This window comes from Pseudophryne corroboree, chromosome 7 (assembly GCF_028390025.1).
Source record: "Pseudophryne corroboree isolate aPseCor3 chromosome 7, aPseCor3.hap2, whole genome shotgun sequence".
NCBI classification, from domain to species: domain Eukaryota; kingdom Metazoa; phylum Chordata; class Amphibia; order Anura; family Myobatrachidae; genus Pseudophryne; species Pseudophryne corroboree.
Genome location: NC_086450.1, coordinates 510,577,197 through 510,601,104, shown reverse-complemented (window position 1 = coordinate 510,601,104; position 23,908 = coordinate 510,577,197). Strand labels below are relative to the sequence as shown.

The 23,908-nt window shown below is 46.0% G+C and overlaps 1 protein-coding gene across 1 annotated transcript; it reads right to left on the bottom strand.

Moving 5' to 3' along the window:
• Positions 1 to 8,334: 8,334 nt before the first annotated feature.
• LOC134943966 (E3 ubiquitin-protein ligase TRIM7-like) lies at positions 8,335 to 9,969 on the bottom strand. The gene has a single exon (XM_063932519.1). It carries the CDS (start codon positions 9,967 to 9,969, stop codon positions 8,386 to 8,388), a length of 1,584 nt encoding a protein of 527 aa, XP_063788589.1. The 3' UTR covers positions 8,335 to 8,385.
• Positions 9,970 to 23,908: the final 13,939 nt, after the last annotated feature.

Here is a 23,908-nt window from a genome sequence, read left to right as displayed (position 1 = left end):
CCCCTTTCTGATCCCTTGAATTAACATTACAGCCAATATAAAGGTAACTTAGATAAGAGAAAGCAGTACAGAATCTCTCCTCCGATGAGAGAAAGGGTTACATATGCTGATACATGGGTGGTGATTGGTTAAACAATCACACCCCCTTCATGTCTATTAGAGGAGAGGCACTGAGATCAGTATGGCTCGCTGCCCACTCTTATCACTGAGGATGGGAGCGCTTATTGGAGAGATAACAGGCGTGCCTCTACCATGTGTGTTCGCCATGTAACATGACATGTTGCTTACATGTGTGTATGATAAATAGACATTAGACTAGTTACACATAGTAGCAAACTTACGAGACTCAGGGGTATAATTACTAAGCAGTAGATTTTTGCAGAGGTTGCCTGACAAATTTAACAGGGCGATAATATTATATCTATTCTTATTCAAATGAGATGGGAAGAGTGGAAGTTAGTGATGGACGAGGAATACAATGCCCATAACATTACTGAAAGAGCCAGGATTATACAGGCAGAGGATATAGGGTGTCAGCAGGTACATGTTATACAATGCCCATAACATTACTGAGAGCCAGGATTATACAGGCAGAGGATATAGGGTGTCAGCGGGTACATGTTATACAATGCCCATAACATTACTGAGAGCCAGGATTATACAGGCAGAGGATATAGGGTGTCAGCGGATACATGTTATACAATGCCCATAACATTACTGAGAGAGCCAGGATTATACAGGCAGAGGATATAGGGTGTCAGCGGATACATGTTATACAATGCCCATAACATTACTGAGAGAGCCAGGATTATACAGGCACAGGATATAGGGTGTCAGCGGGTACATGTTATACAATGCCCATAACATTACTGAGAGCCAGGATTATACAGGCAGAGGATATAGGGTGTCAGCGGATACATGTTATACAATGCCCATAACATTACTGAGAGAGCCAGGATTATACAGGCACAGGATATAGGGTGTCAGCGGATACATGTTATACAATGCCCATAACATTACTGAGAGAGCCAGGATTATACAGGCAGAGGATATAGGGCGTCAGTGGGTACATGTTATACAATGCCCATAACATTACTGAGAGAGCCAGGATTATACAGACAGAGGATATAGGGTGTCAGCGGATACATGTTATACAATGCCCATAACTTTACTGAGAGAGCCAGGATTATACAGGCAGAGGAGTAATTGTGTCAGCAGCTACATGTTATACAATGCCCATAACATTACTGAGAGAGCCAGGATTATACAGGCAGAGGATATAGGGCGTCAGTGGGTACATGTTATACAATGCCCATAACATTACTGAGAGAGCCAGGATTATACAGGCAGAGGATATAGGGTGTCAGCGGATACATGTTATACAATGCCCATAACATTATTGAGAGAGCCAGGATTATACAGGCACAGGATATAGGGTGTCAGCGGATACATGTTATACAATGCCCATAACATTACTGAGAGAGCCAGGATTATACAGGCAGAGGATATAGGGCGTCAGTGGGTACATGTTATACAATGCCCATAACATTACTGAAAGAGCCAGGATTATACAGGCAGAGGATATAGGGTGTCAGTGGATACATGTTATACAATGCCCATAACATTACTGAGAGAGCCAGGATTATACAGGCAGAGGAGTAATTGTGTCAGCAGCTACATGTTATACAATGCCCATAACATTACTGAGAGAGCCAGGATTATACAGGCAGAGGATATAGGGCGTCAGTGGGTACATGTTATACAATGCCCATAACATTACTGAGAGAGCCAGGATTATACAGGCAGAGGATATAGGGTGTCAGTGGATACATGTTATACAATGCCCATAGCATTACTGAGAGAGAGCCAGGATTATACAGGCAGAGGATATAGGGTGTCAGCGGATACATGTTATACAATGCCCATAACATTACTGAGAGAGCCAGGATTATACAGACAGAGGATATAGGGTGCCTGTGGGTACATGTTATACAATGCCCATAGCATTACTGAGAGAGCCAGGATTATACAGGCAGAGGATATAGGGTGTCAGCGGGTACATGTTATACAATGCCCATAACATTACTGAGAGAGCCAGGATTATACAGGCAGAGGATATAGGGTGTCAGCGGATACATGTTATACAATACCCATAACATTACTGAGAGATCCAGGATTATACAGGCAGAGGATATAGGGTGGCAGCGGGTACATGTTATACAATGCCCATAACATTACTGAGAGAGCCAGGATTATACAGGCAGAGGATATAGGGTGTCAGCGGGTACATGTTATACAATGCCCATAACATTACTGAGAGAGCCAGGATTATACAGACAGAGGATATAGGGAGGCAGCGGATACATGTTATACAATGCCCATAGCATTACTGAGAGAGCCAGGATTATACAGGCAGAGGATATAGATTGGCAGCGGGTACATGTTATACAATGCCCATAACATTACTGAGAGAGCCAGGATTATACAGGCAGAGGATATAGGGTGTCAGCGGGTACATGTTATACAATGCCCATAGCATTACTGAAAGAGCCAGGATTATACAGGCAGAGGATATAGGGTGTCAGCGGGTACATGTTATACAATGCCCATAACATTACTGAGAGATCCAGGATTATACAGGCAGAGGATATAGGGAGGCAGCGGGTACATGTTATACAATGGAATGAAACACTGTTCTGTTGCAGCGCTTTAAGCACAGGGCAAATATTAACCACCGGTCTCAGACGTAGACAGGTATTACCCTGCGCCATTACTGGTAGCGCTATAGTGGACACTACGCAGTACTCATTCATTCAAGTATTTAATGCTAATTAATTCCAATACAGTATAAAGAAAAAACCCCTATATAATATCCTTTTATTTATCTCCACAGCAAGAGGCATTGGATGTAATAAGCATCACGGTACCTGGATGATAGATAGACAGTGTCTAGTTAGACAGTCAATAGATAGACAGCACATGTTAGACAGATATTAGGTCGACATAAAAAAGGTAGACAGTTTTACATGTTTTGGACTATTTCATACCTTCCCTATCCATGTCGGCATAGAGAATTGGATATACACCTTGTGGCGAGCGCAGCGAGGGGATGACTTTCTATAACTGGGGGTCCCAGATGACAAAACTATCCACACAAACCACAAAAATGCAAAAAATGGTGTCGACCTTTTGTACTGTCTACCATTTTCATGTCGATCTTTTGACCATGTCGACCTAATGTCTGTCTAACATGTTATATCTATCTATTGACGGTCTAACTAGACACTGTCTATTTATCATCCCACACCCAAGCATCACAGAGAGGGTGGCCCATCCCAGGATTTAGGCCAAAAAACATCCGGGATTCAATTCCGGGATTGGAAGCTCCACTCCCGGGGAATGAGGGATTATGCAGGCCTTTGTTTTTTTAAATCCGGGCAGCGTTGAGCATTCTCAGGACGCTCAGACACTGCCCGGCTCCCTCCTCCCAGCTCCCCCTGCGCAGCGTGACGTGCAGTCACAGGTCACGCTGCGCAGTCACCTACCGCCGAGAGGAGGATGTCTCTTACACTCCAACCCCACTGACCGCCACAGAGAGAGAGAGAGAGAGAGAGAGAGAGAGAGAGAGGAGGTCTCCTACACTGCAACCCCACTGACCGCCACACAGAGAGAAAGAGAGAAGGATGTCTCCTACACTGCAACCCCACTGACCACCAGAGAGAGAGAGAGAGAGAGAGAGAGAAGGATGTCTCCTACACTGCAACCCCACTGACCACCACAGAGAGAGAGAGAGAGAGAGAGAGAGGGGATGGATGTTTTCCGCCCTCCCACCCAAGATGTTCGGTGAGTTGTGTGCAGGGCGGGAGGGGAGGGTTGACAGGGGCAGACACATAGGGAAAAGTCAATCCTGGGTATCCCGGGATTGACCATTTTTCAATCCTGATACCCGGGATTAAAAAAAAAAAAAATGGCCCAGGATTGGCCTCCCTAATCACAGATACTGTCAGAGTGATAGTAATATCAGCGCTACACTTATACAGTCACACTATAATATACCCCAGACTGGTCCCACAGCTCTGTCTGCACAATATCATATCCCTGCTCCCAGTACTACGCAGTGTGTGATACGGGAAATAGCGTATGGGCAGGGTCGGACTGGCCCACAGGGGAACAGGGGAAACCACCGGTGGACCCCCCTCCTCCTCTAGGGATCAGGTTCCACACTGTATCCTAGTGCACTTGAATTATGCATTATACATATGTTACCTTATACATCACAAGAATATGGTTATTTATATATTTACCAAGGGGAACAGAACATGTACTCTGTAATACTTAGCCAAACCTCTGTGATGACTGGCCATGCCCCAGTGGAGCCTGGCCACACTCTTAAACATAGGCCCCTACAACAGCATCCCCCCCCCCCCCCCCCCCACCCCCGGTGGGCCCTTCATACCCCAGTCCGACACTGCATATGGGCATCACATGTGTCATTTCTCCTGTGTCACTAACAATACCTGCTATATAGATATTATGTAATTGGGGGAAGGGGGGGGGGGGGGGTGTATGTGTGTATAAGAGGATGATGGATTCTAAATCTCAGTTACCTCAAATCTCTCCTAATTTATTCCTTTCACCACATGAAATAACATAACACCCCCCGAGATCTCTGTATAATATCTACTACATCACAATGGTATTACACAGCACATACATATACCTGCTACAGATACCACATACATATATATTCAGTTACACATATAATATACAGCTTGCTGACACATGTATACTCTGACTGTACAATATAATAAGTAACTGAGGGCTTATTAGAGAGCGGTGATGGTAACATATACTTACACTGCCTGCAGGTTACAGGGCTGAGCACCTCCTCATCCAGCAGCCACATCCAGTGTGTCCCCAGCACGTACTCAGTCCTGCTATATGGCTCTTCCTGGGCGTCGCCTAGTTCACAGGGAGTGGTGGGAGGCGGAGTACAAAAGGGTCTTCTGGCCCATTGTGTGTGTGTGTGTGTGTGTGTGGCCAGGTCTGTTCATGTGTTAATGACAAACAAGCAAAACTGGTTCTTACTCACAATAGGACGAGACAACTGTTTGGAATTCTCCTGTAACATCAGCCTGATTCAAGAATCGACTGTAATTGTATACACACACACACACACACACACACACACATATATTTATTATAAATACAGTACGTAATTGCATGGATATAGATATCCATATATTTTAATTTAATTTCTCAATATTTTGGGGTCATCAGGATAACTATATAAAGGAAGGTATATTGGTTGGTATATTTATCCTGACGGTTGAACCCAAAACGATGAGAAAGTAAAGTCTGCATTTACAAATCCTGTAGTTCCGTGCTGTGATTCGCCTGTCCAGGGGGATCTGGGTGAACAAGTCTCAGCAGGCGAAACACGTGTCCCTCTTTTTGGGGGTCTAGGACCTTATGCACAGGACCTGACTCCAGGAACATCGGCCACTGGATGAGTATCATAGATTTTTTACATTGTTAAATGTATGCTGTTCTGTCTTACATGCAGATGATGGGTATATCAGGGTGACTTGGTCACACACTTGTGAGATACCAGAGCTTACTGTTTACAAATCCCTATCAAACCGTCTGAATGTTCTGCTACTAGGGGTTATCTTTATTGACCGTATATATCCGATTCTCACATTCACCACTTAACTCGGAGGGACTCTCACTGTATGGTACCCATGTGACTCCCCTGCGCTGGTTACCTAGCAACAGGGGTGTCAGTGCTGGTCCCCCCACATTAGTAGATCCTTCCCCTGTTCTATACTCTCTCACCTCTGACCCATCTTCCAACGCTCTCATCCTCATGTTCACGGTCCTTTAGGACATACGGGAACACAGTAGAAGTGGGGGTGGTCCATACGAGTCTTTGCCTCCTCCATACATAAATATATCTACATTAATCCTAAAATATACAACCAGAGATTATTTAATCTGCCGTATGCTCCACAACATTTGGACATATTGTAATATAAATACGTAATTAACAGTGTGAGACCTGAAGATTGGCCCTCATTCCGAGTTGTTCGCTCGTTCTTTTTCATCGCATCGCAGTGAAAATCCGCTTAGTACGCATGCGCAATGTTCGCACTGCGACTGCGCCAAGTAATTTTGCAATGAAGATAGGATTTTTACTCACGGCTTTTTCTTCGCACCGGCGATCGTAGTGTGATTGACAGGAAATAGGTGTTACTGGGCGGAAACACGGCGTTTTATGGGCGTGTGGATGAAAACGCTACAGTTTCCGGAAAAAACGCAGGAGTGGCCGGAGAAACGGAGGAGTGTCTGGGCGAACGCTGGGTGTGTTTGTGACGTCAAACCAGGAACGACAAGCACTGAACTGATCGCAGATGCCGAGTAAGGTTGAAGCTACTCTAAAACTGCTACGAGGTTTGTGATCGCAATATTGCGAATACATCGGTCGCAATTTTAAGATGCTAAAATACACTCCCAGTAGGCGGCGGCTTAGCGTGTGTAACTCTGCTAAATTCGCCTTGCGAGCGATCAACTCGGAATGAGGGCCATTGTTTCTTATTCTTGCCTATATTTATTTCTATTGATTTACTATTGTTGTCTATATTTTCGCCTAAAATTGCTAGCACTACTCTGATGTTATGTTAAAAAATATAGCCATATGCAATACGTGATTAACAGGACAAATTTATTCCCCCAAAATTTGAAATCGCTATTTACATTGGCTGACATTTGTATAGACACTGCTCAAAAAAATAAAGGGAACACTAAAATAACACATCCTAGATCTGAATGAATGAAATATTCTTATTAAATACTTTGTTCTTTACATAGCTAAATGTACTGACAACAAAATCACACAAAAATTATCAATGGAAATCAAATTTATTAACCCATGGAGGTCTGGATTTGGAGTCACACTCAAAATGAAAGTGGAAAAACACACTACAGGCTGATCCAACTTTGATGTAATGTCCTTAAAACAAGTAAAAATGAGGCTCAGTAGTGTGTGTGGCCTCCACGTGCCTGTATGACCTCCCTACAACCCACACAAGTGGCTCAGGTAGTGCAGCTCATCCAGGATGGCACATCAATGCGAGCTGTGGCAAGAAGGTTTGCTGTGTCTGTCAGCGTAGTGTCCAGAGCATGGAGGCGCTACCAGGAGACAGGCCAGTACATCGGGAGACGTGGAGGAGGCCGTAGGAGGGCAACAACCCAGCAGCAGGACCGCTACCTCCGCCTTTGTGCAAGGAGGAACAGGAGGAGCACTGCCAGAGCCCTGCAAAATGACCTCCAGCAAGCCACAAATGTGCATGTGTCTACTCAAACGATCAGAAACAGACTTCATGAGGGTGGTAAATCTAACTCTCTCTGCACATGTTACATCTGCCTCACCTGTAGTGCAACATGGTTTTGCACAATTGCTAAGTTTTTAGGTTTGCTTACAAACCTGAATAACCCCCATTATTAGTAAATAGGTGTCTATCAACACTTGAATATGTATACGTAATCAATACCTTTATGCAAAATCCATTCTATGGAGTCAGCAGGAGATGTCATTTAGATGGGAATAAGCAGAATATATCATAGAACTACCAACAGGGGTATTAAAGGCAACAATTACTTTATACTGTTATATAATAAGAATATTGATATATATATTGTGGTTACAGCATAGTTACATGAAACCACAATATCATTGCTGCAGTGACTCGGGTATATTAAATAGCATCATTTAATTTAGCAAAGGAAACATTAACATACATTATTGAGGAATACCACTGCATTATTTCCTCAACACATTATGTACTTCGTTAACTGAAGTCTCTATATAAGAGAATTAAATTCTGTCGGTTATTTCTCAGTATGAGGGCTTGCATTTCAGAAAGACCACGCCCCCTTTTGCGACACACGCCTACGGCACACGCATGTTCATCACTTTACTAGTGGCAATTGGGGGGGGGCGCCAGAGAATGTTTTGGCTTGGGGGAGAAAAATTTCTTGTTACGCAACTGAACAGACCAGCACCGGATCACTGACCACTGGCGCCTGCGGTTCAGGGGATCCCCAGTTTTAGGAGCTTTGTATGTTACTATCACTTAGTCAGCCCAAACATTTTGGGTGGAAGTTACTTTTTGATATACGCATATATTAATTATACAACATATAGCTCTAAACTCTGCAATACTCTGACTTGTTCTTGATTATTATGTTCATGAAAGTTGTCAATTTAAAAAAAAGAAAGAAGAATGATCTAAAGAAATGCATAAGTAGTATTCAGTTATTTGTTTTCCACAGTAAATTAATATATTTTGTGATTTCTTGCAAAGAATTTACATGTTACACTATTTACTTAATGATTTTTATGCAGCATTTGTTATGTACATAGAAGGCAGCATACAGGGGCTCAGTGAAGGTGGCGGAGAAGGTGTGTAAGTGTCTGATGGGGTCACACAGCTGATAGAAGGACAGATGCCCGGCCTCATAGTCCAGGTATATCCCCACCGTCTGCACAGGAGAACCTGGATCTATTTCTTCTACTTTGTAATGTATATTGTTATGACGTGCTGCAAGGTTGTCAATACAGCACAGGCTCCATGACTTGTCATTAAAACCAATGACTCCTTCTTTACTCTTTACCTTTCTCCCTATACTGTGACCGGCCACCCCTATCAGCCATTTCTCTGCTTTACTCACATCCACTTCCCAGTAATGTCTCCCAGATGAGAAGCTACAGGAGCTTAATACCTGCTGGGAGAGAAACCTCTCTGGTCGATCTAATTTCTTCTGATTTACATCAGTATAAGAAGCAGATCTACAATCCAATGATACAATAATGTAATTATTGGCTGTCTTTATATCCAGTAATATGTCTGCTTTCTCCATCACTGAGAGCTGTCTCTTTGTCTGTAGATCCATCAGATTATCAGACAAGTGTAAAAGTCTCCTGTGTAACATCTGTGAGATTGTTCCCTCATACACACATCCAGCCAGCCTTACATCACTGGTGACATCACAGCTTTTGTGACTGATGACATCACTATCTGGTTCTTTCTTCAGGAAATTTAATGGATCACTGATATTATATATCTCCTCCATGCTACTAATCTTCCTGGACAGCTCGTCCTTCTGTGTCTCCAGCTGTGTGATCAGATCAGAGACTGAGCGTGACATTTGCTCTTCCTGTCTGGAGATCTCACCCAGGACCCCCCTCTCCAGGGTGTCTAACTTCTCCCTGATGTCTCTAAACAGATCAGTGACTCTCTCAGTGACACCAGCGGCTTTCTCCTTCTCTTTTCTCCTGTGATCCTGCAGACGCTGCACTCTCCTCTCCATCTCCTCTCGCTCAGACTTCAGGGTCTCAGTAACAGATCTCAGTGTCTCTTTTTTCTTCTTGAAGACCACATTCAGAAGCTCCACGTGGTGACCTTGGAGGTCTCCATCCATCCAGCAGGATGTACACATAGCAGCCGAGTCCTCACAGCAGTAATACTTCACCATCTCCTTGTGTACGGAGCATTTTCTGCTCTCAAAGGAAACAGTGGGTTCAGTTAAAACATGTTCAGCAGATTTACTGTGTTTGCTCAAGTGTTTGTCACAAAACGAAGAGTCACACTGCAGACATGTTTTAGTAGCCGGCACAGGAGAGTCACAGTAAGTACAGAAGATCTGGGTCTCCTCCGGCTCTGGGTGACTACATAGGAAACGTTCCACAATGTTACTCAGCTTCCTGTTCTTCTCCAGTGCCGGGCGTTCCTGATACTCTGCCCTGCACTCCGGACAGGAATAGCCCCCAGCCTCCTTCTGCGTATCCAGCACCATCACAATACAGTCCCGGCAGAAGATGTGCCCACATCTCAGGGATACAGGGTCTGTGTAAGTGGTCAGGCAGATGGAACAGCTCAGCTCAGCTCCCAGGTCTGCAGACGCCATTCTAGGAAACAGGAAGAAATTAAACTTAACTTTCTCACTATACAGATCAGTGCAGAGGGTGGGGCTGAGCAGTAATGTCAACAGACAGAGATATGTGAGGAAAGTGAAACTATGTAAATGACTGTGTGGGGAGAGTAGTGCTATGATATATTCAGTGACTACTTTTTTGGGTACATTTTTCTAGTAGTGGGTGGGCCATTCTAATTCCTCAAGTACAGCCTGAAAAGGGGCGTTTCTCGACAGTTTTGGTCTCAGTGGGAACAGTAAAAAAAAAATGCACCCCTTCCTCCCTCCCAATGGTCATTAAAACAATGACACATTTGGCAAAAAGGGTGTGTGGCCTTTCTGCAAAGGGTGTAGCCTTGCAGGAAAAGACTATGGGGGTCATTCCGAGTTGATCACTCGCTAGCTACTTTTTGCAGCGCTGCGATCAGATAGTCGCCGCCTATAGGGAAGTCTGTGAACGTTTGTGCAGCTGAGCGGTGCAAAAAATTTTTGTACAGTTTCTGAGTAGCTCAGAACTTACTCAGCCGCTGCGATCACTTCAGCCTGTTCATGTCCGGAATTGATGTCAGACACCCTCCCTGCAAACGCCTGGACACGCCTGTGTTTTTCCAAACACTCCCAGAAAACGGTCAGTTGACACCCACACACGCCTTCTTCCTGTCAATCTCCTTGCGTACGGCTGTGCGAATGGATTCTTCATTAAATCCATCACTCAGCAACGATCCGCTTTGTACCCATACGACGTGCCTGCGCATTGCAGTGCATACACATGCGCAGTTCTGTCCTGATCGCTGCACTGCAAAAAATGGCAGCTTGTGATCAGGTTGGAATGACCCCCATATTACACCACAGTTTTTCACCACAGGACAAAAAACTGCTAATTCCTGCCCATTGTATAATTTACTATTTTTCCTCCTTATAGTAATGCCACTTCCACCATATTATGTCTCACACAATATTTATGCCAAATTATGCCCCACCTTAGGCGGATTCGGGGGGGGGGGGGGGGCAAGGGGGGGGGGGCACTCGGGCCCGTGCACCCCCTGTCATTTCTGACTTTTTTTTTCAAAGGAGAACAGCAGCAGCGCTACTGCTATTTCCGTCAGATTTGATAGAAGAGCCGGCAGGCACTAGGACCCACTGCCGGCGCCGCGGCTCTAATAGCAAGTACGAGTGGTAACCAATAGGCAGCTCCAGCCTCCCCATGCTCACACCGCAACCTACCTCCCCCACTGCCAGCCTTCCAGAGTCCAGCCCAGGCGTGGGGTTCAGATGCCAGCATTGAGTAAGACTGTTACTTATGATGGTGCAGAAAGCTTCATTAGCCCTCACTGCACCGCACAATGGTGGTCATTCCGAGTTGTTCGCTCGCTGCTATTAGCAGAATTGCTAATAGGCTAAAATACGGCAGTTCTGCGCATACGTATGCACCGCAGTGCACACGCGCTAAGCAATTTTACACAAAACTATGCTATTTTACTCACGGGCGAACAAAGCTTTTCAGTCGCTCTGTTGATCGGAGAATGATTGACAGGAAGTGGGTGTTTCTGGGCGGAAACTGACCGTTTTCAGGGAGTGTGCTAAAAAACGCAGGCGTGCCAGCAGAAAACGCAGGAGTGGCTGAAGAAATGGAGTGGCTGGCCGGATGCTGGGCGTGTTTGAGACGTCAAACCAGGAGGCGATCACAATCTAGGAGTAGGTCTGGAGCTACTCAGAAACTGCAAGGAAATACTTAATAGCAGAATTTCTAATCTTTCGTTAGCAATTCTGCTATGCTAAGCAGAGCCGGCCCTAACCAGTATGATGCCCTAGACAAGATTTTGGCTGGTGCCCCCTAGCACCGCAGCTAGTTCTGCAGGAGATGCCTGGCATGAGTCAGCTGGCAGCTCTGCTAAAGTCGGGCACCTTTTGTTTATGAAAATGCATATTATTTGCATTACTATATGGCTAGGATGCACAAGCAGCTTCTGCTGATTAAAATGATATGCAGCATGCCTATATTCGGTGTGTGACTGCAGCTGTATCTGCATACGAAATGCTACATTACAGTGACTTCCAGGAATACACTGGAACATAGCATTTCGTATGCAGATACAGCCGCAGTCAGACACAGAATATAGGCATGCCGCATATAATTTTAATCAGCAGAAGCTGATTGTGCCCCTAAGCATACCAAATGCCCTAGGCATTTGCCTATGCCTAAGGCCGGCTCTGATGCCAAGATACACTCCCAGAGGGCGGCAGCTCTGCGTTTGCATTTCTGCTAAAAGTAGCTAGCGAGCGAACAACTCGGAATGACCACCAATATTCCCAGCACTTCCTCCTCCACTTCCTTTACCACCATGCTAGGTGCAGTCACACTCAGCCTCAGCTTTGAGAAGGCGGCCCGTGTGATTGTGACAGGGCTGTCCTGCAGATGTTTTATGCTGCTTGTTGGAGATCCGGCTGGCTGCTTCTGCTAATCAAAGAGGGGCAGTTCGTGTCCTGCAGTCTGAGTCTCAGTACAGTGCCCAAAACAAGGAATGCTGCACCTGCCACCACCAACTAAACACTATAATAATTATATTGTGCTGGGGCGCCTTCCAGGCTTCCATAACTAATGGAACAGGTGACCAACATTTCAAGGCCCAATCAGCCTTCTCATCAGGGTGAAACATTGGCAATAAACCAGGATGCGCTCCTACAGCCAATCATTACCTGATGGCGTATTCTGTGAGGCCACGCCCCCTGTGATACCACACCCCATATCTGGGAGCATACGTGCCTTAGGTGCATGTAAATATAACTATTACTGTTACCCTATCATGGTGCTCTCCCTTTCAATTTCTTCTGGATCTGCCCCTGTGCCCCACACAGTAATGCCCCCTGCACCCAGTAGCAGATTTACAGATATGCGACCAAAGTGGTCGCTTAAGGCCCAGCGAGTCCCAGGGGCCCGCCAACAGAAGTTAATCTGTGACGGCCCAGGGGCAGAGGCATAACTAAGGGGGGGTCGAGCAGGGCCTTGCCAGGCCCAGCAGAGGGGGTGCCGCCACCGGCCAGGACATCATGCCCACTCACCCCCGCTACTATTGCTCTGCCCCCGAGCCATCCCCATCCCGCTGCTATGTGAGGGAAGGAGCGTGCAGCGCCTCTCTTGCCCCTCAATGTGCTCAGTGTATAGTCTCCAGCGGCTGGGCAAATCTCATTGGTTTGGTTTGTTAGCCAATCAGAACTCGTGGGCAGCTCCTGATTAGCTAACGAACCGGCGCCAAGATACCTGCCGCAGGAGACCAGACTTCATGGAGCATTGAGGGGCAGGAGAGGCACTGTGCTCTCCTCTAAAACCAAAACTTTGATGGAGACAGGGTGAGCAATCAGACCAAGTGAGTCGACCCAGTGATAAATACAAAGGAAGTTTCACCTGCTTCCAAGACAATTTCAATACAAACAAGTAGTATTTCACTCTGGCGCTTCACTAGGTTTACATGTAGAGGAATATCTTCATATCCTTAAAACCTATATGTAGCTTACATCCAATTTGTAAGAGGATGTAATTCACATAAAAAGAAAGAAGAACAATATAGTGCAGAGACCTTTTTTGGGGTTGATATATTTAAAAAGACGAATATACACTCACAAGCCAACTTTAAAAAATAAGCTCATCATGGTTTCTCTCTCTTAAGTCGATTTCCAAGGATGGTTTTTATTCTTCATTCTCCATCATTCCGACCTGGATAAAGTGTGTATGTGTCTACCACAATGGTAAAACACAATGGCTCACACACATAAACAAAAAAAGGCTTATAGTGCAGACGTCTTTAAAAGATATACACGGTTTTATTCAGACAAATTTGCACTTACATCACATGGAAAGATAAAAAACATATAGAATCTCTAATATCATTCCCCACAGATGCCAAGATAGTCCTCACCGGAGCGCAGAGGTCGCAATAAACTGCTGGTGGGCTGCGGTCCCGGAAACCGTGTGGCTCACCTATTCCAGGGGACAGCGGTGGTATTCAGGCAAATGGCAGGACAATGATCCAGATCCGCTTAACGCGTTTCGGTTTCCCTTCTGGCGTGTGGCCATGCCCATTATTTTGGTGCATGCCTTCAGTACGCACACATAGTTGATTTTATGTTTTTTTTTGTTTTTTGTTTTTTTTGGGGGGGGGGGGGCTAGTGCCACTTCACATCTTGGCCTGGGCTCCAAAAACCCTAGTTATGCCTCTGCCCAGGGGCACTGTTACTGGTGCCTGACAGTCCGGCACTGCTCCGCACTACACTGTTTTTTTCAAGCACAAAATAAACTACAGCTCCCAGCAGCCCTTGCCCTCTGCAGTAAACTAAGGTTGACACCTGGCAACGCAGGCTGTCAGGCAGTGGGCCACCATTTTTTTTTTATTGGAGTGGCTGTGTGTGACATCACACAACTGACCCAAAAATTGTCCTGGCCTGCCCTTGTTCGGCCCGCCCGCCTCCCAATGCCGTGTTGTTGCCACGCGAATGGCCGCCACTGTCAATCACACGGCAACCTTCCTGGATGCAGCCGCAATGTGCAAAGTCATGCACTGCGGCCAGTGCATGTGTGCAGACCAGATGAATGCGGCTGCTGCGTTCATCTCTGAATCAGCCCATAAGTGTATAAGGGGCTTTACTACTTTGGGCATTATGTGTGTAAGGGGAACTACTACTGTGGGCATTGTGTATATGGGGAACTACTGTGTGGCGTAATGTGTATAAGGTACGCTAGTACTGTATGTGGTGTAATATGAATCAGGGGCACTACATGTGGTGTAATGTGTATAAGGGACGCTAGTACTGTATGTGGTGTAATATGAATCAGGGGCACTACATGTGGTGTAATGTGAATAAATTTGTGCTGACCAAGATCAGGTAAAAAACCGTCCTGGAATCTGCATCTGTCTAAGCACCGGTGTTGCTGTCACTGGGTCCATGGGTGAAGGGGTCTGTGCAAGCTATCAGCAGGAGAAGGAAAGGGGGGTGGGGGGGGGAGAGAGGGATGAGGGAGGTTTGTCTGTTCAATTTGTCACCTGGTCTGGAGTGACAGTCTGTGCATGCCGACATGGGTTGGCGGGGATTTGGCATACTGTGACTGTCGGGATTGTTTGAGGAAGGGTGGGCCCAAATCAGTGCCTCATGAGGTCTAAATCCGAGAGTCACTTGATGTAATATAAGCATCACACCCACTGTCAGAGTGATAGTAATATCAGCGCTACACTTATACAGTCACACTATAATACACGCCAGACTGGTCCCACAGCTCTGTCTGCACAATATCATATCCCTGCTCCCAGTACTACGCAGTGTGTGATACGGGAAATAGCGTATGGGCATCACATGGGTCATTTCTCCTGTGTCACTCACAATGATATACATGTATTAGCTAAGTGTGATAAATGGGAAGTTTTGTATCTGTGCATAAGGAGGATGATGGATTCTAAACCAACTCAGTTACCTCATAAATCTCTCCTAATTTATTCCTTTCACCACATGAAATACCATAAACCCCCCGGAGATCTCTGTATAATATCTACTATATCTAATGGTATTACACAGCACATACATATACCTGCTACAGATACCACATACATATATATTCAGTTACACATATAATATACAGCTTGCTGACACACAGAGTCGGCGGAACTGCTCAGCGAAGGGATGCAGTGCAGGTAGGCGACAGACAGGAGAGGCGCTCTCCCTGCTCTGCATCCCTGCACTGTGCGCGGTTGTTGCCGGCTGCTGCTGCACCTATCACTTGTACAAGCAGTGGCAGCCGGCAGCCTGGATCACGGATCTTCTAGCCACGCCGCTGATGTCACCTCAACCTGTCCTGTGTCAGCGCTGCCTGTGGCGCTAGCAAGGGGAGGTGTGGGGGCGGGACCAGAGCTGGATTAAGGGTTCGGGGGGCCCAGGGTACTTAAGACAGGGGGGCCCTAAGATATAAAATAAAAAATAAAAATTGCAATAGCGGCGGGCACTCATGGTTATGCATGAAATGTAATGCAAAATGCTACGTTTTTTTAATAAACGAAAATTGGAAGCATTTAACATTACGTTTCTTGCAATCAGTGGCGGTTCTTGCCACGGGCAAGCAGGACTTTTGCCCGGGGCGCCGCCTTCCGGAGGGCGCTGGCGCCATCCGGAGGGCGCCGCACCGTGGCAAGATCCGCCACTGCTGCCCGCTGTGTCCCCCGTCCGCTGCCCGCTGCCGTCCCCGGCGCCTCCTGTGAAGGGAACTAGACGCTATGCGTCTAGTTTCCCTTCGTGGAGAGTAACTGCTGAGCGGTGCGCGATGACGTCATCGCGCACCGCTCAGCATTCAAGCGGCGCTTTCAATGTACAGGGGGCGTGACTTACCACGCCCCCGGTATTAGGCCACGCCCCTTTCCTGCCCGGGGCGCTCTGCGCCCTTGAACCGGCCCTGCTTGCAATCTATGCATGTACAGTATATACATATAACATTTCTTGTCAGGGGCTATGTTGCAGAAGAAACCAGCACTCCTTGTATATTCAAATGTCTTTATGCCATTATTTAAGCAACATGACAAACTTTTTGTGCAAAAATCAGCAGCTTGGAAACAAATTCATCAATGATAAAGACCTCACATATCCTAGGTCATGCTGGGGATATAAATCCAACCGATCAGGATCTCACAACAGCTGTTTCGGCTGGCGCCATCTTCAGGGGAGTAGTTACCACTAGAGATGAGCGCCGGAAATTTTTCGGGTTTTGTGTTTTGGTTTTGGGTTCGGTTCCGCGGCCGTGTTTTGGGTTCGACCGCGTTTTGGCAAAACCTCACCGAATTTTTTTTGTCGGATTCGGGTGTGTTTTGGATTCGGGTGTTTTTTTCAAAAAACCCTAAAAAACAGCTTAAATCATAGAATTTGGGGGTAATTTTGATCCCAAAGTATTATTAACCTCAAAAAACATAATTTACACTCATTTTCAGCCTATTCTGAACACATCACACCTCACAATATTATTTTTAGTCCTAAAATTTGCACCGAGGTCGCTGTGTGAGTAAGATAAGCGACCCTAGTGGCCGACACAAACACCGGGCACATCTAGGAGTGGCACTGCAGTGTCACGCAGGATGTCCCTTCCAAAAAACCCTCCCCAAACAGCACATGACGCAAAGAAAAAAAGAGGCGCAATGAGGTAGCTGACTGTGTGAGTAAGATAAGCGACCCTAGTGGCCGACACAAACACCGGGCCCATCTAGGAGTGGCACTGCAGTGTCACGCAGGATGGCCCTTCCAAAAAACCCTCCCCAATCAGCACATGATGCAAAGAAAAAGAAAAGAAAAAAGAGGTGCAAGATGGAATTATCCTTGGGCCCTCCCACCCACCCTTATGTTGTATAAACAAAACAGGACATGCACACTTTAACCAACCCATCATTTCAGTGACAGGGTCTGCCACACGACTGTGACTGATATGACGGGTTGGTTTGGACCCCCCCCAAAAAAGAAGCAATTAATCTCTCCTTGCACAAACTGGCTCTACAGAGGCAAGATGTCCACCTCATCTTCACCCTCCGATATATCACCGTGTACATCCCCCTCCTCACAGATTATCAATTCGTCCCCACTGGAATCCACCATCTCAGCTCCCTGTGTACTTTGTGGAGGCAATTGCTGCTGGTCAATGTCTCCGCGGAGGAATTGATTATAATTCATTTTAATGAACATCATCTTCTCCACATTTTCTGGATGTAACCTCGTACGCCGATTGCTGACAAGGTGAGCGGCGGCACTAAACACTCTTTCGGAGTACACACTTGTGGGAGGGCAACTTAGGTAGAATAAAGCCAGTTTGTGCAAGGGCCTCCAAATTGCCTCTTTTTCCTGCCAGTATAAGTACGGACTGTGTGACGTGCCTACTTGGATGCGGTCACTCATATAATCCTCCACCATTCTATCAATGTTGAGAGAATCATATGCAGTGACAGTAGACGACATGTCCGTAATCGTTGTCAGGTCCTTCAGTCCGGACCAGATGTCAGCATCAGCAGTCGCTCCAGACTGCCCTGCATCACCGCCAGCGGGTGGGCTCGGAATTCTGAGCCTTTTCCTCGCACCCCCAGTTGCGGGAGAATGTGAAGGAGGAGATGTTGACAGGTCGCGTTCCGCTTGACTTGACAATTTTGTCACCAGCAGGTCTTTCAACCCCAGCAGACCTGTGTCTGCCGGAAAGAGAGATCCAAGGTAGGCTTTAAATCTAGGATCGAGCACGGTGGCCAAAATGTAGTGCTCTGATTTCAACAGATTGACCACCCGTGAATCCTTGTTAAGCGAATTAAGGGCTGCATCCACAAGTCCCACATGCCTAGCGGAATCGCTCCGTGTTAGCTCCTTCTTCAATGCCTCCAGCTTCTTCTGCAAAAGCCTGATGAGGGGAATGACCTGACTCAGGCTGGCAGTGTCTGAACTGACTTCACGTGTGGCAAGTTCAAAGGGCATCAGAACCTTGCACAACGTTGAAATCATTCTCCACTGCACTTGAGACAGGTGCATTCCACCTACTATATCGTGCTCAATTGTATAGGCTTGAATGGCCTTTTGCTGCTCCTCCAACCTCTGAAGCATATAGAGGGTTGAATTCCACCTCGTTACCACTTCTTGCTTCAGATGATGGCAGGGCAGGTTCAGTAGTTTTTGGTGGTGCTCCAGTTTTCTGTACGTGGTGCCTGTACGCCGAAAGTGTCCCGCAATTCTTCTGGCCACCGACAGCATCTCTTGCACGCCCCTGTCGTTTTTTAAAAAATTCTGCACCACCAAATTCAAGGTATGTGCAAAACATGGGACGTGCTGGAATTGGCCCAGATTTAATGCACACACAATATTGCTGGCGTTGTCCGATGCCACAAATCCACAGGAGAGTCCAATTGGGGTAAGCCATTCCGCGATGATCTTCCTCAGTTGCCGTAAGAGGTTTTCAGCTGTGTGCGTATTCTGGAAAGCGGTGATACAAAGCGTAGCCTGCCTAGGAAAGAGTTGGCGTTTGCGAGATGCTGCTACTGGTGCCGCCGCTGCTGTTCTTGCGGCGGGAGTCCATACATCTACCCAGTGGGCTGTCACAGTCATATAGTCCTGACCCTGCCCTGCTCCACTTGTCCACATGTCCGTGGTTAAGTGGACATTGGGTACAGCTGCATTTTTTAGGACACTGGTGACTCTTTTTCTGAGGTCTGTGTACATTTTCGGTATCGCCTGCCTAGAGAAATGGAACCTAGATGGTATTTGGTACCGGGGACACAGTACCTCCAACAAGTCTCTAGTTGGCTCTGCAGTAATGATGGATACCGGAACCACGTTTCTCACCACCCAGGATGCCAAGGCCTCAGTTATCCGCTTTGCAGTAGGATGACTGCTGTGATATTTCATCTTCCTCGCAAAGGACTGTTGAACAGTCAATTGCTTACTGGAAGTAGTACAAGTGGGCTTACGACTTCCCCTCTGGGATGACCATCGACTCCCAGCGGCAACAACAGCAGCGCCAGCAGCAGTAGGCGTTACACGCAAGGATGCATCGGAGGAATCCCAGGCAGGAGAGGACTCGTCAGACTTGCCAGTGACATGGCCTGCAGGACTATTGGCATTCCTGGGGAAGGAGGAAATTGACACTGAGGGAGTTGGTGGGGTGGTTTGCGTGAGCTTGGTTACAAGAGGAAGGGATTTACTGGTCAGTGGACTGCTTCCGCTGTCACCCAAAGTTTTTGAACTTGTCACTGACTTATTATGAATGCGCTGCAGGTGACGTATAAGGGAGGATGTTCCGAGGTGGTTAACGTCCTTACCCCTACTTATTACAGCTTGACAAAGGGAACACACGGCTTGACACCTGTTGTCCGCATTTCTGGTGAAATACCTCCACACCGAAGAGCTGATTTTTTTGGTATTTTCACCTGGCATGTCAACGGCCATATTCCTCCCACGGACAACAGGTGTCTCCCCGGGTGCCTGACTTAAACAAACCACCTCACCATCAGAATCCTCCTGGTCAATTTCCTCCCCAGCGCCAGCAACACCCATATCCTCCTCATCCTGGTGTACTTCAACACTGACATCTTCAATCTGACTATCAGGAACTGGACTGCGGGTGCTCCTTCCAGCACTTGCAGGGGGCATGCAAATAGTGGAAGGCGCATGCTCTTCACGTCCAGTGTTGGGAAGGTCAGGCATCGCAAACGACACAATTGGACTCTCCTTGTGGATTTGGGATTTCAAAGAACGCACAGTTCTTTGCGGTGCTTTTGCCAGCTTGAGTCTTTTCAGTTTTCTAGCGAGAGGCTGAGTGCTTCCATCCTCATGTGAAGCTGAACCACTAGCCATGAACATAGGCCAGGGCCTCAGCCGTTCCTTGCCACTCCGTGTGGTAAATGGCATATTGGCAAGTTTACGCTTCTCCTCCGACAATTTTATTTTAGGTTTTGGAGTCCTTTTTTTTCTGATATTTGGTGTTTTGGATTTGACATGCTCTGTACTATGACATTGGGCATCGGCCTTGGCAGACGACGTTGCTGGCATTTCATCATCTCGGCCATGACTAGTGGCAGCAGCTTCAGCACGAGGTGGAAGTGGATCTTGATCTTTCCCTAATTTTGGAACCTCAACTTTTTTGTTCTCCATATTTTATAGGCAGAACTAAAAGGCACCTCAGGTAAACAATGGAGATGGATGGATTGGATACTAGTATACAATTATGGACGGACTGCCACGGTTAGGTGGTATAAAAAAACCACGGTTAGGTGGTATATATTATAATAATAATACAATTATGGATGGACGGACTGCCTGCCGACTGCCGACACAGAGGTAGCCACAGCCGTGAACTACCGCACTGTACACTGGTTGATAAAGAGATAGTAGTATACTCGTAACAATTAGGATGACACTATGACGGTATAAAGAATGAAAAAAAAACCACGGTTAGGTGGTATATATTGTAATACAATTATGGATGGACGGACTGCCTGCCGAGTTCCGACACAGAGGTAGCCACAGCCGTGAACTACCGCACTGTACACTGGTTGATAAAGAGATAGTAGTATACTCGTAACAACTAGTATGACACTATGACGGTATAAAGAATGAAAAAAAAACCACGGTTAGGTGGTATATATTATAATAATAATACAATTATGGATGGACGGACTGCCTGCCGACTGCCGACACAGAGGTAGCCACAGCCGTGAACTACCGCACTGTACACTGGTTGATAAAGAGATAGTAGTATACTCGTAACAATTAGGATGACACTATGACGGTATAAAGAATGAAAAAAAAACCACGGTTAGGTGGTATATATTGTAATACAATTATGGATGGACGGACTGCCTGCCGAGTTCCGACACAGAGGTAGCCACAGCCGTGAACTACCGCACTGTACACTGGTTGATAAAGAGATAGTAGTATACTCGTAACAACTAGTATGACACTATGACGGTATAAAGAATGAAAAAAAAAACCACGGTTAGGTGGTATATATTATAATAATAATACAATTATGGATGGACGGACTGCCTGCCGACTGCCGACACAGAGGTAGCCACAGCCGTGAACTACCGCACTGTACACTGGTTGATAAAGAGATAGTAGTATACTCGTAACAATTAGGATGACACTATGACGGTATAAAGAATGAAAAAAAAACCACGGTTAGGTGGTAGGTATATAATAATAAATAATACAATTCTGGTCGGACGGACTGCCTGCCGTGTGCCGACACAGAGGTAGCCACAGCCGTGAACTACCGCACTGTACACTGGTTGATAAAGAGATAGTAGTATACTCGTAACAATTAGGATGACACTATGACGGTATAAAGAATGAAAAAAAAACCACGGTTAGGTGGTAGGTATATAATAATAAATAATACAATTCTGGTCGGACGGACTGCCTGCCGTGTGCCGACACAGAGGTAGCCACAGCCGTGAACTACCGCACTGTACACTGGTTGATAAAGAGATAGTAGTATACTCGTAACAATTAGGATGACACTATGACGGTATAAAGAATGAAAAAAAAACCACGGTTAGGTGGTAGGTATATAATAATAAATAATACAATTCTGGTCGGACGGACTGCCTGCCGTGTGCCGACACAGAGGTAGCCACAGCCGTGAACTACCGCACTGTACACTGGTTGATAAAGAGATAGTAGTATACTCGTAACAATTAGGATGACACTATGACGGTATAAAGAATGAAAAAAAAACCACGGTTAGGTGGTAGGTATATAATAATAAATAATACAATTCTGGTCGGACGGACTGCCTGCCGTGTGCCGACACAGAGGTAGCCACAGCCGTGAACTACCGCACTGTACTGTGTCTGCTGCTAATATAGACTGGTTGATATTTAAAGAGATATTAGTAGTATACAACAATACTATACTGGTGGTCAGGCACTGGTCACCACTCCTGCAGCAAAAGTGTGCACTGTTAATTAATATAATTGTACTCCTGGCTCCTGCTAACAACCTGCAGTGCTCCCCAGTCTCCCCCACAATTAATTATAAGCTTTTAATTTATACATTGATGACTGTGCAGCACACTGGGCTGAGCTGAGTGCACACAGACTGAGTCACACTGTGTGACTGACTGTGCTGTGTATCGTTTTTTTTTTCAGGCAGAGAACGGATATAGCAGAGAGAAGTGATATTGGTTCAAAAGAAGATTTCGGGACAAATGATCTTAGTTGTTTAGGAATTGGATTTTCATCACCACCTGATTGTCCTTTGTCTTTGAAATGTTCTTTCAGCTTAATTTTTCTCTGCAAAGAATGTTTCTCTATATTCCATTGTAGTGGATCAAATTGTACTGAGGGAATAAAAGATAGACCTTTATTAAGCAAACCGATTTCTGCTGGTGTCAGTTCATAAGAGGACAGATTGACCATGTTGTCTTTTTGGCTGCTGGAGAACGTCCTGCTCTTCCTCTGCCTTTCGTTTTGTCCACTCCTCCTTCTGCGCCATATTTGTCTGGGAATCTTCCTCTCCGTGTTTTCACACCTAAAGGGGCAGCGGCTTTATTGGATCTATCAGTATCGCTGTTGGTCTCTTGTGATGACTCTGTATCAAACCTAGCAAAGGGTCTCCGATCTCTGCAGAAGAATGGTAGTCTCCTCCCCTCTGGTCTGGTGTCTGAGAGCCATCTATATACAGAAGGTTTTTCATAGTCCTGTTCCACCTTTTTGAGTTTCTCTTGTTTAAAGGCTATCAATTCCCTCTTATATTGGGACATTTATTGTTGGATCTTTTCCATCCAATTTTCTTCCTTGTCGGCTACAAGTGCCGAAGTGTGCACCAATTCATAAGCAGATATATTTTTGATTGCTTCCATTTCTTTCTTGGACTGCTCTATGACCAGTAGTATTAGATCTAATGAGAATTTGTTTAATATAGCCGTCCAGCGTCGACAAAATTGAACGTCATAACGTCCAATGGTAGGACAATTCCTGACCCGAAATCCTCGGGGGAATCTTCTTCATTTTATAATAATCACTGAGTGATAAACCATGAAGATAGAAATCTACTTCTTTCTTTTTTAATTTAAGTAGTTCTTTAAAAATATGTTCTACTGGCGTATATATATATATATATATATATATATATCCAGGTGAAACGGCACTCGGAGATCATGAAAAAGTGAAGAAATTTTATTTCATGTCATTAACGTTCCGGGGCAGCATGCCCCGTCCTCAGAATGAACACAGCTAAAATACAAGTGAATACACTTACCCATTTAAATAGAACCCCACACCGCTGGCGTCGCCATCCCTAGTTTCCGCCATCGCGTCTCCTTCACCCTGCTGCATCCGCCGCGTAATTTCCGTGTACAGGGCTGGCGGTTAGCAGGGGAACGCAAGCATGCATCCCACCGCCAGCCAGCGTTGCGTTCCACAGCTGACAGACGTGGGAA

Bases quoted from the DNA above. Each gene is read 5' to 3' on its own strand.
- LOC134943966 (XM_063932519.1), bottom strand. From the start codon at position 9,969: ATGGCGTCTGCAGACCTGGGAGCTGAGCTGAGCTGTTCCATCTGCCTG.